General features: G+C 41.4%; 1 protein-coding gene across 1 annotated transcript; it reads left to right on the top strand.

Moving 5' to 3' along the window:
• Positions 1-5,900, top strand: sec22bb (SEC22 homolog B, vesicle trafficking protein b). Its single transcript, XM_079666489.1, has 5 exons — positions 1-175; positions 2,115-2,224; positions 2,744-2,904; positions 3,726-3,872; positions 4,464-5,900. Exons 1-5 carry the CDS (start codon positions 101-103, stop codon positions 4,616-4,618), a joined length of 648 nt encoding a protein of 215 aa, XP_079522615.1. The 5' UTR covers positions 1-100; the 3' UTR covers positions 4,619-5,900.
• Positions 5,901-13,358: the final 7,458 nt, after the last annotated feature.

The raw sequence follows: 13,358 nt of genomic DNA, 5'->3' as shown, positions 1-13,358 counted from the left end.
TCAGCGTCAGTCCTGTGGTGTTGTCAGCTCCCTGTCAGTCGCTCTCTGCTTCACCTGTGATATATATCTGTTCCCCCGGAGAACCACCGTCACCGGAGAGATGGTGCTGCTGACGATGATCGCTCGGCTGGCGGACGGGCTGCCGTTAGCCGCCTCCATGCAGGAGGACGAGCAGGTTAACATTTCTGTGTTTTTTTTATTAGCTAGCTCTTTTTGTTATCACTGCTGTGACGCCTCTGAGTTCTAGCTATGGTAGTGACACGTTAGCTAACATCCACCAGCTACTGCAGGCCTGTTTATGTCCACATAGCCTGCCTTTTATGTACATAAAGCAACGGATTCATTAAGCACAGAACAGGCTCACTGTGTTTCAACCCTGACCTTATTTCATTATAATGTAGTATCGCATAACTTTGCCTATATGTGTATGTGAGGCAGGGCTGGGCTATGTGGAGATAATCTAATATAATGTGGTTTTGTAGCAAATGGCTCAATATTGATATTGCCACGACATTAGGCTGTTGTTGCTTTTGATGAGATGTTTGTATATAACAGTTATTGAATTATTACATAGATAGTAAGATAGATAGATAGATAGATAGATAGACTCTTGATCCCAAATTGTGAAATGCTTGTGTTGCAGCAGATTATAAGGCATTGCACAAGAGAAATTTATATACAAAGTAAATATAGGCCTATGCAAAACGATGTATATTATCTAGTATACACAGTATGAAATATAACATTTGAATTGAATTAAAATAAGGAAACAAAAACAGAATAATGAAAAAAGCCAAACCATAGACTAGACACTATAACAAAAAATGGAAACAAAATAGATGAATGAAAGTATTACTGAAAAGAAAGAAAATTTGTCTCAATATTACAAAACAAAACATCTTTAAATAACCACAATGATGACAGAATAAATATATATATATTTATATATATATATATATATATATTTATTTTTGGGGTCATCTACTCTAATCAGAAAGAGACAAAAGCATAAAACAATTGTTTTTACTGACTTCCTTAGATACAACTGGGATTATAAACGGGATCTGATCAGAGCATTTAAATAAATACAATGTATTAAAAAAAACAAGCTTGGACAATAGGGATGGTTAGAGTTATTGCATTTCTAAATACATTTACACAAGTGAAACAAAAAGGTCTGAAAAAAATGCGTATTACACAATGTGTCCAGCAGAGGGCACTGACTCATTTATTTCAAAATATAAAATGATCTACTCCGAAGATACTGTGCTTGAAATGTTTTAATAACCAGGGTGAGTATTATAAAGTGTTTTTAAAATGATAACAGGCTTATTTGTTTTGTATGTTGTTTAAAGACCCCTAAATATTAAACTGCCCAAGTGACTGAATGGTGCAACGTGCCTGCTTGGATTGCATGCTATACCCTGTACACTGTCTAATAAGGGTACAAAAAAAACCTTTAAAAGATTGATTTTATCCTCTAAACTCTATTACACAAACATAAACTTAACATATGAAAGATGTTAACATTGTACCATGTTAAGTTGTTGTGTTATGTTTGAGCATGAGCTGCCAGGAGTCTAACATCTCTCCCTCACTCTCTCGTTTGCTTTCATAAAGGGAAGTGAAAAGGTTTGTTGTGTCTCTGCTCTGCAACCTCATACGTGTTTCTGTGATGCTACAGTGTTTCTGTAGGAACATCTCTTATTTGCTAGAGTAAACAACACTAATGGAATCAATCTCATCAATCACCAAAATGCTTCACATAAACGATTAACCACAAACAGCTGGAGTGGCTTTTTGTCCAAAAATAAAGCATTGCCTTCAGTCTCAGTTGTAGCATCACACTGCTGAGTCTGTCTGTGGTGTTTTGTGCCGACAGTTTATATCCTGCACACTAAACAGGGCAAGAAATTGTCAAAATATATTTGTAATCTCTCTTTTTAAACATTTAAGCAAGTTAACACGCTCATATCTCTGTCATTTATGTCTCTGGTGCTAAAAAGAAATGCTACATGCAAATGTGGAAAACAACAGTCAATTTCTTGCCCTGATGAAACTGCATGCGTGTGAGATGTCTGGTATCTGATGTGTTTTCTGTTCTGTATGTTCAGTTGGGTCGGGACCTTCAGCAGTATCAGAGTCAAGCTAAGCAGCTCTTCAGGAAACTCAATGAACAGAGTCCATCACGCTGCACTTTAGAGGCCGGCTCCATGGCATTTCAGTGAGTATGAAGAGCACGAGAAACATACATTTTCTTTCTTTTTTAACACTTTCTTATTGAAAGTTTACATTATAAAGAAAAATCATACAGAATGTTATTGGGCCGTCAAATACATACTGTAGATGCAACAGTGCAGATTTAAACCAGACTGCTAAAAAGCAGATCAAATATACCCCCCACCCCCAGCATGAAAGAAAACACATTCAAAAAACAAAAAAAAACTGAGTAAATTAGATGAGTATACACGTTCTCATAATAGACACAACAAAATAAAAACATTTCAAAGCAAACGACGAACAAAAAGACAAAATATATACAACACTTACAATATTGCTTTAGAAATTGTAGCAACACTCAAATCTATGCACAATCATCTTTAAAGAGTTCAATCCAGCTTGCACTTCGAAACACACATGTTCTCACTTTAAATTCAGTGTCCTAGCTACAATTATCATTACAGTGACATTTCCTCTCCAATGGTTTCTTGACAGTTTTCCCCACATTTTTGTTCTCCTGCAGCTATGTTATAGAGAAAGGCGTGGTGTACCTGGTGCTGTGTGAAGCCAGCTTTGCTAAGAAGCTGGCCTTTGCTTACCTTGAAGACCTGCAGGCAGAGTTTCATGAGCAGCATGGGAAGAAGGTCCCTACAGTTTCACGGCCATACTCCTTCATTGAATTTGGTAAGAAGGCAAGAGAGTCAGAAACAACTGAATGACTTACTCTGTGCAGAAAGTTGTTTCAAAAACATTAGAGACTATTATGTTGTATGATATGTCACAATGCCACATTAACTTTTTCTTTTCTGATCAGTGCTTTGTTTTCCCAAATTTAAAATCTATATACTGATAATTGGCTCTTGGGGTCGTTTTAAAAAAAAAAGGTAACAAAAAAAAGACTGACTAAACTAAATACTTTTTTTTTTTTTAAATCTAATTGATAAAGAAATAAGATTGAATGTAGATCTGTGACGTGTAGCATGAGGTTAATTTCAATCATTGTATGGAGTTTGTAGATCAGTAACTCACACAATAAGATAAGCTTTCAGTCTTAACATCCATGCAAATTATAAGCCAGTTCCTTGAAGGGGAGAAATCATGAATCTCTGCCAATGCTGGCGCTCACTCGCCCAGCACTGCATCACTTTTTCTTTGGCAGTTTTTTGGCAGATCACAACAAAGCCTCCAAGCAGATGTTGCTCTCCATTTCATAAAATGTACATTTTATACCTTTCAACCCACTTTCCCTGCATCGCCGGTCCCTTCCGCTATCCCACACTTCCTGTTATAACAATGTCCCTTGAACTGCATAGGAAATCAATTTGGAGCCAACTCAAATGCCCCTTCTCTAGTTTATTATGCCTCTTATTAAACCTATCAGAGAGGGGAAGTGGTCAAACACTCGGATATAAAAGTATATCAAGATTGTGGTAGAAAGAGCTGATAGGCGTGTTTTCCTCAAACTGCCTATCTGCTTGTTTCATTTGATGCCGCTTCCTCCCCAGACACCTACATCCAAAAAACCAAGAAGTCGTACATCGACAGCCGAGCGAGGAGGAACCTGGGCAGCATCAACACAGAGCTGCAGGACGTCCAGAGGATCATGGTGGCTAACATAGAGGAGGTGCTGCAGAGAGGAGAGGCTCTGTCGGGTAAGACCACATTAACCCGGGTGAAATCATCGGTACAGGGAAACATTCCTGCTGACCGCAATAACTCTGTATAACAACTCACCTCCGACTGGAAGAGAACTCACTGCTCCATCTCTTTTGTTATCTAGATGTATAAATTATAAATGGACTTTTCTTCAAAGTCTACATTTATATTTAATATAATATGCCATTCCTTGCACACCTACTTTGAAATTGTGTCGGATGTAATTCGGCCCTTCTTAGTGTTTATTTTTCAGATAGTCTACAGATGTATATCTTTTAAAAGGACAATTTGTATATATTTTACTTTTTAGTTCCGTTTTATTTTCTATTTTGAGATCTTTCTATTTTCTATTTTTTTTTTTCTACAGTTTTTATTTTTCAAATGATGTGTAATGCCTTGTTTTAGCATGCTGCTGTGACGCAAAATGTCCCAATTTGGGGTCGTTAAAGTAGGTCTTATCAATGCAGAGGGGAGGGATGCTTTTCATATTCACACTGTGATGCTCTTTAGATGTTGTCCTTATCTGTCTCATTCCCCTCTTTTTTTCTCCTCTTGTCTCGTTTCCTCCCCCCCCCCCCCCCCCGCAGCGCTGGACTCCAAAGCCAGCAACTTGTCCAGCCTGTCCAAGAAGTACAGGAGCGACGCCAAGTATCTGAACACCCGCTCCACCTATGCCAAGCTGGCAGCCGGCGGCGTCTTTTTCATCATGCTCATTGTCTACGTACGCTTCTGGTGGCTCTGAGAGAGAAGAAGGGGAGAAGAAGGAAATGAAGAAGGAAATGAGCTGCAGAGAATCGGCAGACACTAAGAAAAGCTTTCACCTTTGACTAAAAACAGGATCTTAATAAGACTTTGCAGACATGCCACCGCCCGTTTTGTTCTCACCTGTCCATGGATGTGTGGACTGAATATAAATGATGTCATATCACATAGTTTTATTATTAACAATTATTCAGTAATGCGCTTGTAATTGCCCTGAAGAACGGTTAAAACAAAATGAGTGATCGTGAGTGTTTTGGTGTGAGTGCTCTGTTTCTGAAGGTGATGAAGAGTAAACACATTTCTTGTTTTGTGAGTTTACAAAGCTGTACTGTAACATGATTCATTCGCTCTTGTATAATGTCTATAATAATACAGAGAAGAGCAAAGAAAACATAAGCCTATTTATCCTGAGCACGTCATATGGCTATCTGCATTCATTTACATTATAATCAAACGAGTTGTTCCACGGTTACAATCGCAAAAATGGCATTTATCATTTTAAGTTGAATTGACTCAGCTATCAACTAGGGAAAGTACTTTCAAAGTAAACTGTTGCATGGAAGTGGTGGTATAAGTGACTGCACAAACATTTGAAGGTTGTCAGAGAAGGAGGAAAGTCATGGAGTTTTTCTTTTTGCTGAAAGAAGGGAAGAGGTTAACTTAATATCAATCCAAATTCATATTTCAGCCTTGGTGATTGTCACAAAGCATATATTCAGTGTGCATAGTTGGTCATAAATGTGCTCAAAAAAAAGTATCATGCAAATGACAACAATTCTGTCGAAGTTTAATTTTATATTTTTCGCTAGTGAATAGGACTTATCTGTCAATTATAGGAAAAACAGCATAAGGATATTTATGTTTATGGGTAATACTGATTAAGTTATCTCTGCTGGCATTAGTTCCCCTCTTCTCCACATCAGCCTTCATAATGATTAGTTCCAGTTATCCTATGTTCTATTTTTGAGTTTAGCCTTTTAGGTATGCCTTTTTTTCTGGAGAAGAGGAAGAAAAAATGGAGGGCCCACAGCCCCCCCACCCGCCAATAATGTCCTAAAGTTTCTCACCTCAACATTCATACACACTTTATCCTTCTTGGCACCACGACTGTGGACCAGCAGTGTTCTATAAGCAGGCATATTAAAACAAGAAGTGTGTGCTGCTTGGGTCCTTTTTATTTTGTACAAAGTTTCCACATGTAAACCAGAGAGTCTCTTTTTCTGTTCTGTCTGCTATCAATGAATAAAATGATTTGCACAAAACTCGCTTCCTTCCTTTCATGACCTTGAGTTGAACTGATGTTCTCATACTAAGAATGCAAAGAGATGCGTGCATTAGAACATTTCAGAATCAGAATACCTTTATTAGTCCCACAGAGGGGACATTTACGTTGTTACAGCAGAAAAAGAGCCAAAGACAGCTTAATGTTACATATGTTAAATGCATTAATAAAAAAAAGTTTGAATATAATACAAAATATAATAAAAATAAAAAAGTCGCACAATTTACAAAATACACATTCTGTAACAGTTCTTAGGATTTAGCAGCCAGGTATAGGCTATATTGCACAGATATTAACGGCATATATATTGCACAAATAGCACATATTACACATAGTTGGTTGGTATTTAAGGGGTGTTATAGTCTGTGTTGTTGTGTGTGTTGTGGAAATTCTCACGGTTGGTTAAGCTCTATGACACACACAAAACTGCATTTAAGGCCCTGACCACACGGAGACGAAAACGAACCGAGGTCTATTGCAATAGAGTGGCGAAGTCCCGCCCATCTACTTCCGACCCATGGGACCTTATTTCGGAAAAATTATGTATTGAAGTCAATGGAGAGAGAAAGATTATCTTCCGATCCCGTTTGAATTGTGCCACGAATTACACATATGATGTTTGTCAATCTTAAAAAATCATTTCCATATCAAAAAAGTCACCGTTTGTCGTAAAACTGTTGAAAATATAAGACTATGAAAAATACGCAACTAGAAAGACTACAAATCCCAGAATCCCGGTCCCGCATGCTGGATCTTACAGAACCGACTAACTCCCCTTTTGTGTATGTACAGCTCTCAACATGCCCAGACTTGGAGTGATTTTCCAGGGGGACATTGTTTTTTGATGCACAGGTGGCCCGGGGGGACGACATGAGTCGAGGGACCAGGCATGAGCATCAGTTCTGAAGTTAGCACGGCTAGGATGTTGCATTGTATCTTGTGGAATGAACATAACAAGTAAAGTACGTGAGAGTAAGATAGAGTGTGTCATTATTATCAGTATAGTACACAATACATATTGAAACATGGTGGCAGTGACACGAATCCAGCCCTGGAGAACAGCGTTCTAGCGCATCACGAGGATTGATTGAGTGGCTAGCGAGAGGGAGCTAAGAAGACGACCCGAGTGACAGTGCTACGCACGAGTGGACATTGAAAATGCAATCAAACCGCCGGGTAACATTTACTTTGATGATGCTAACTTGTCACATGCGTGGAAAAGATGGAAGGAGGAATTCTGTTTGTACATGGATCTAACTATGGAAGACTGGTCAGGTAAAACTGCTGTACTACTTGATTGGAGAAAAGTGGAGCCTCGCAGCGGCGAAATGAGGCCCCACCCAGTCGGCGTGATCGGCCTGTAGGGAGGGGCGGCCCTGGTTAAAGGTGTCCAACTGGAGAAATGCAGCAGAAAGTTAATAATGTATAATGACACTTCACTGAAGCCCCTTGGAAAGTGCACACAGACAGTGTTTAATCCACGAAACAATAAATCTTACAGGCTTGAGTTTGTGGTTGTCAAGCAGAAGAAGCTTAAACCTATACTAGCAAGATCTGCATGTGAAGAAATACAGTTGATAACAGTACAGCACCACAACATCCTGACTGTGGAAAAAGAAGGAGCTTGGACAGAGGAGCAGATAATAATACTGAGATGTGTTTCAAGGTGATGGGTGCCTCGAGGGAAAGCTAAAGCTTGAAGTGGATCCAACTGTAGAACCAGTTAAGCTACCAAAGAGAAGGGTGCCAGTGCTTATACAAGCCACTAAAGGAGGAACTTGCAAGTTTACATAAGAGGGATCATAATGCCAGTGGAAAAGAGCACTGACTGGATCAGTAGTGTACTGACAATAAGGAAGCCCACAGGAAAACTGAGAATTATAACATTTGCCACACCTTTCGGCCGCTACAGGTGGTACGTAATTGAGAATGCAGTTTAGTTCTGTGGGAACATACTTTTTAGGAGACAGGGTTGACAGGCTGACGCTCCCGTTGATTGAAAACGCTCCTGTGGGTCGTATTATGGGTCGGAACAATCAACCTATTTGGTCGTATTAGTTGGAGCACTTGTTGTTACGCATGCCAACGGGAGTAAGCCCAGCCCCAGAGGTATTTCAAAGAAAGCTGAATCAAACATTGGAGGGGTTACCAGGTTTCAAGATAATTGCAGATGACATCCTGATTGTATGGGAAGGAAACACAGATGATGAAGCTGTGAAAGACCATGACAGGAAGCTGGAAATGCTGTTGCAGAGATGCAGAGAGCGAAATGGGACGCTAAATCCAAAGAAGCTAAACTAAGGCGCACAGAGGTGCCATACATTGGACGTCTCCTAACCTCAGAGGGGTTAAAGGTGGACCGAGCTAAGGTGGTGGCAATCCGAGAGATGCCCCGGCCCACAGATGCAAAAGGGGTAATGCGTTTTTTGGGCATGGTTAACTATTTGTCAAAATTCTGTGAACACCTATCTGAACTGTGTGAACCTCTGCGAGAGCTGACCCACAAGGATGTGATATGGGTGTGGGCAGAGCGGCATGAACAGACTTTTGAAAGGATTAAAACGATGATCTCACAGACTCCTGAGCTGAATCAGTTCACATAAGGCCGGCCAGTGGCAGTACAATCAGACCATAAGCCCCATGAGAGGATTATGAAAAAACCACTGCTGAGTGCTCCAAAGAGACTACAACGCATGCTGATGAGACTACGAGCCAATGAGATCAAACTCCATTATTGTCCTGGAAAACACCTACTGCTGGCAGACACGCTCAGCAGAGCCTAGCTTACAGGGCAGAAGGACAGAGGCTCAGTAGAGATTGAAGTGGAGTCAATCAACATGGTACATTATCTGCCAGTGTCCAGTGAGAGACTGCAGACAATTCAAAGAGCTAGATGCAGAACTGCAGGTCTTAAAGATTGTTATTCAGCAGGGATGGCCTGTGATAAAAGAACATGTCCCCATAGAAGTGGCAAAGTATTTTCACCACAGAGATGAACTGAGCATGCAGAATGGAGTCATTTTCAGAGGGGAGCGAGTGGTGGTGCCTGCAGCACTGAGGTCAGATATCATGCAGAGAATTCACTCCTCAAATATAGGCATCAAGGGTTGTCTGAGAAGAGCATGTGAGTGTGTATACTGGCCAGGTATGAAGCACAACTAAAAACATTCATGGAACAGTGTAGTATATGCAGTGCATGGGAGTAAAGCAGAAAAAAGACACGCTGAGACCACATGAGACACCAAAGCGTCCCTGGGAAAAGATAGGAACCGACCTGTTTATGTTTAATGGCAGGGACTACTTGATAACTGTGGACTATCTAACAAACTTCAGGGAGGTGGATCGTCTGGAGAATACAAAATCTAAAACAGTGATTTGGAAACTATAAGCTCACTTTGCTATATATGTAATTCCAGATGTGGTGTTCTCAGACTATGGTCCTCAATACACATCGGAGGAGTTCAGGAATTTCAGCAGGTCATGGGACTTCAGACACAAAACGTCCTCTCCAGGATACCCGCAAAGCAATGGGAAAGTAGAATCGTCTGTTAAAACAGCCAAAAGGCTGATGGCTAAAGCTAAACGGGCAGGCAGTGACCCCTATTTAGCCACGCGGGATCACAGGAACACTCCACTGCAAGGTACGGACTGCAGCCCAGCAATGATGCTCATGGGGAGACGAACCAAAACCCTTCTGCTTATGAGTGAGGCTCTGTTGAGACCAACAGCAAGCAGACGGAATGAGGGTGTCAGAGAAAGGGAAATGAGATAAAGTGAACACTACAACTCGACTGCAAAAGACGTACCTGAACTGCACAGAGGGGACAGGGTGCAAATCGAACCACTCACTGGGCAAAAGTGGTGGTGGAACAAAGCAAAAGTCATTCAACCTGTAGAGCAACGGTCCTATGAAGTAATGACAGAGGAGGGTCAGGTCTTGAGAAGAAACAGGAGACATATCAGGATGACCAAGGAGCTAGGATATCTAAGCAAGGGAAGGAGCTTATTGCTGAGCTGAATGGTGAGCCTTAACCAACACAGGATGAGAGCAGCAGCGCAGAGGCAGAAACGAGGCCGGACGGGATTCCCCACACAAGGTCAGACAGGCCTGTCAGAAGGCCGGCGCATCTGAAGGACTTTGACTGACAGTTATACTTACTCAATACTAGTGAATAGGTATATAAAGAACAAGATAATATTGATACAGGAAAATACATTAAGATACAAAATGTTGTTCAAATGTGTGACTGCTAGTGATTTGTGTAATATTGTTGTTTGTGTTATTCTTGTGAAGTATTGGCAGTTTGTGGACAGTTACTGATATAAAAAGGAAAAAAGGGAACATGTTGCAATATACGTTTGCCAGGGGGACATTGTTTGTTTAGAAACATTAGCGTCAGTTCTGAAGTTAGCACAGCTAGGATGTTGCATTGTATCTTGTGGAACATAACAAGTAAGGCCCCGGCCCCACGAGGACGCATACGGTAAAACGCATACGCAAACACAATCGCAAAAAAGACTTCTGTCCACACGCAATAGACACCGGAAAGGGTCTGTTCACACGAGACAGCTCCGTTTAGTTCATGGTTTAAGCCCCGGCCCCACGGGAACGCATACGGCCGTTTGTGTTACTGTTTAGTGTCATATAGACCGTTCTGCCACACTAGGACGACCGAATATGACAGTAAACAACTGCGGTAACGATAACGGGTCCCAAGGTGGATAGCACGGCCTACGCAACGCTCTGATAATGATGACTCAATATAGCCCCGCCTCTCCCCACCTCTGCTGCTCACCCCCGCGGCAAAGTAAACTACACACTGAATTCAGATTATTTATCTTTCTCGATATGGACATAAACGCGAGTGAAGTCTAATCTGACAGGACGGAGACATGCAGTTTTGCTCACCTGCAGCTCCTCCCGCTGTGATGCAGTGGTGAACGGAGCAAAACATTTATTTTTATTTTAATTACCTCTCAAACTACCTGAACTAGTTATAAATATGTTTATTTTACTGTCCGGTCACTCATTAGCCTACTGGATCCGCTGCTGCATGAGACAGACACTGACACTGTCAGAAGAGAGGGAGGAAAAAGAGAGGCTCCGTGTATTTTATTATTATATTATATAGAGTCGTTATTCATTTGTTTTAAAGCTCAATAAATAGCAAAGAAGACCTTTGACTGGCACTTTTATAATTTTGTCTTGAAGATTTAAACCTTAATACACGTTGACTGCCGAAAAACTCTGCCCGGTTCCCTCGGCCCCAGGGACGTGCACAGGTACGGGCTAATGTTGCCCGGGCAACGGCCCTTTTGGCCTTTTTGGTTGACCTGCCCCTCTGGAGAGAGCGAGAGTTTCTTTTTCTTTTTTCTGTTGTGGCCGAATCAACATGATAAGCCCACAATCAGTATTGTAGCGTCTCGCTGCGGGAAACACTTTGTCAGCACTGTCATCTGCCGGTGCGTTAAGACCACCTCAGTGTCGGATTTTGGAAACGTGATTTTGAGTTGTCTCATGGCAGTTAAGGTATAAGGGACAAACCAGGGGACTTTACTTCCTCTTGATACTGTCGGTTATTTACAAAAAAAACACCCAAATATAGCATACTTGTTGTTATTGTGCTTCTGTCTTTCTGTGCCTTTTCATCTGTAAACTCCAACGGGGCCGCTCGCTCTCTTTTCTTGATCCTCCTCTTTCGGGTGAACAGTTCACTGTCCCGCCTCATTGTAGGATTTCTGCCATGTCTCTACCACTTTAGTTTGACCATCTCTGTTACTAAGTTATGGAATACTAAATAAATAAGTAATTAGATACCTTACCATTACTGCGCTCATAAAGAATGATAAGAATAGGAATAATGCGTATTGAACTGGTTTCATTAATTAGTGAGTTTATTTAAGGTAATTAGTTAGAAGCCCTATTTTATCAGTATGTCTGGACTGCACAGCAGTTACAATGGTCAAACTACATTAGAACAGAATTGTCCCCATTTTGTCTTCAATAGTTACTAACATTAGGATATGGACCGCAAAACAAAAAATGTCCCTGGTTTTCATTTTTTAAATCAAGTCACTGAATGCAAGTAGTCACCTCAGCTTATTTTGTTATGAGATGTGAATTACTGTTCAATTCAGTTTATGTAATAACGTTTGGTTTCTTTTACATTAAAAACAAGTTACAATTTTCTAAAGGTCTTATGTTGTTTTACGGGGGGGGGGGGGGGGGCTTTTTCAAGTTTAGAGAAATAGCCCCTGCAAATGTCTGTGCACGTCCCTGCTCGGCCCCCACCGCGGAGAATAAACAGAAGGGCAACCATGACAACCATGCTTCTTTGCTGCTTTTGTGGAAGATGTTCCAGCGCCACAGTAGCGTGGCGTGGGAAAAAAATTAGGGGAAGCCAATAATACGTCCTTTCTTTTGGGGTGTGGTGGTCAATGTAATAACGTAACCAGATGAGTGATTACAGCGCCCGGTATCATTTTACACACATTTGTACCATACAGATGCAGGACTTACACACGCCTGTTATCTGACCGACAGGTACGCACGCACTCTCCAGCCGAAACTCTAATAAGCATTCATTCACAAACTAAATCAGGAGACCTTTAACGTTTTACGTCCGGTTCGCTCCTTTGTTCCTCGCTGTAACACAGCTCCAGTTTGGGCATTGGCCTGTCATCAGATTGTATTTGTTGTTGCTGCTGCAGCGGAAGTTTAATACAATTATTTTTGATTAAATACTCCACATCTCCACCCTCCATAATTGCACTTGTTTCAGTTGCTTGCTACTTTCTAACGGCGGTGAGAGTAGTGCAGTGACGCTATCTATCTTCTATCGATTAGATTTATGATTCGAAAATTATAAAAGTAGGGTAGACATGTGGATATTATCCGACTGAACAAAACGTGCATTTACCTAACAGGTTCGTTTTCCACTGACCTTTTTTCGAGCTATTTTCCTAAATCCTATGGAGAAATCCCATTGCTATTTTGTCGAGGGAAACCGGGCAGAGCTTACTTCCGCTTTTTGGGACGCGTCACTGCACCACTAAGTTGATGCGATTTGATTGGATTGTGAGGCAAGGGAAGCTAGCCGCTAAAAGGCCCAGATACACCGGCCCGAAACCGGCAGTAAATGGGAGTCGGGCCGAACACGAGCGTGGGCACGACCTATTCGGAGTGGTTGCTCCGCACCGTCGGGTCTTTTCTACCGACCTGACGCCTTTTCTGTTGAATCGGCGTCGGGAACACAACCGGAAGTCTACAAAGGGATAACACTGATTGGCTGTTCAGCTAGCGAATCAGTGCATGAGAAGCGTTAACGGAAGTGAGGGAGGTAAACAAATCATTTAAAATGGAAGATGGAACACACACGGACGGCTATTTCACCTCATCGGTTTATAGAGCTCCTGTTCGTTCATGTTTTCAATGGAC

This window comes from Notothenia rossii, assembly GCF_949606895.1.
Source record: "Notothenia rossii genome assembly, chromosome: 1".
NCBI lineage: Eukaryota > Metazoa > Chordata > Actinopteri > Perciformes > Nototheniidae > Notothenia > Notothenia rossii.
The sequence above is the reverse complement of the archived record's forward strand: the minus strand, read 5'-3'. Positions and strand labels throughout refer to the sequence as shown.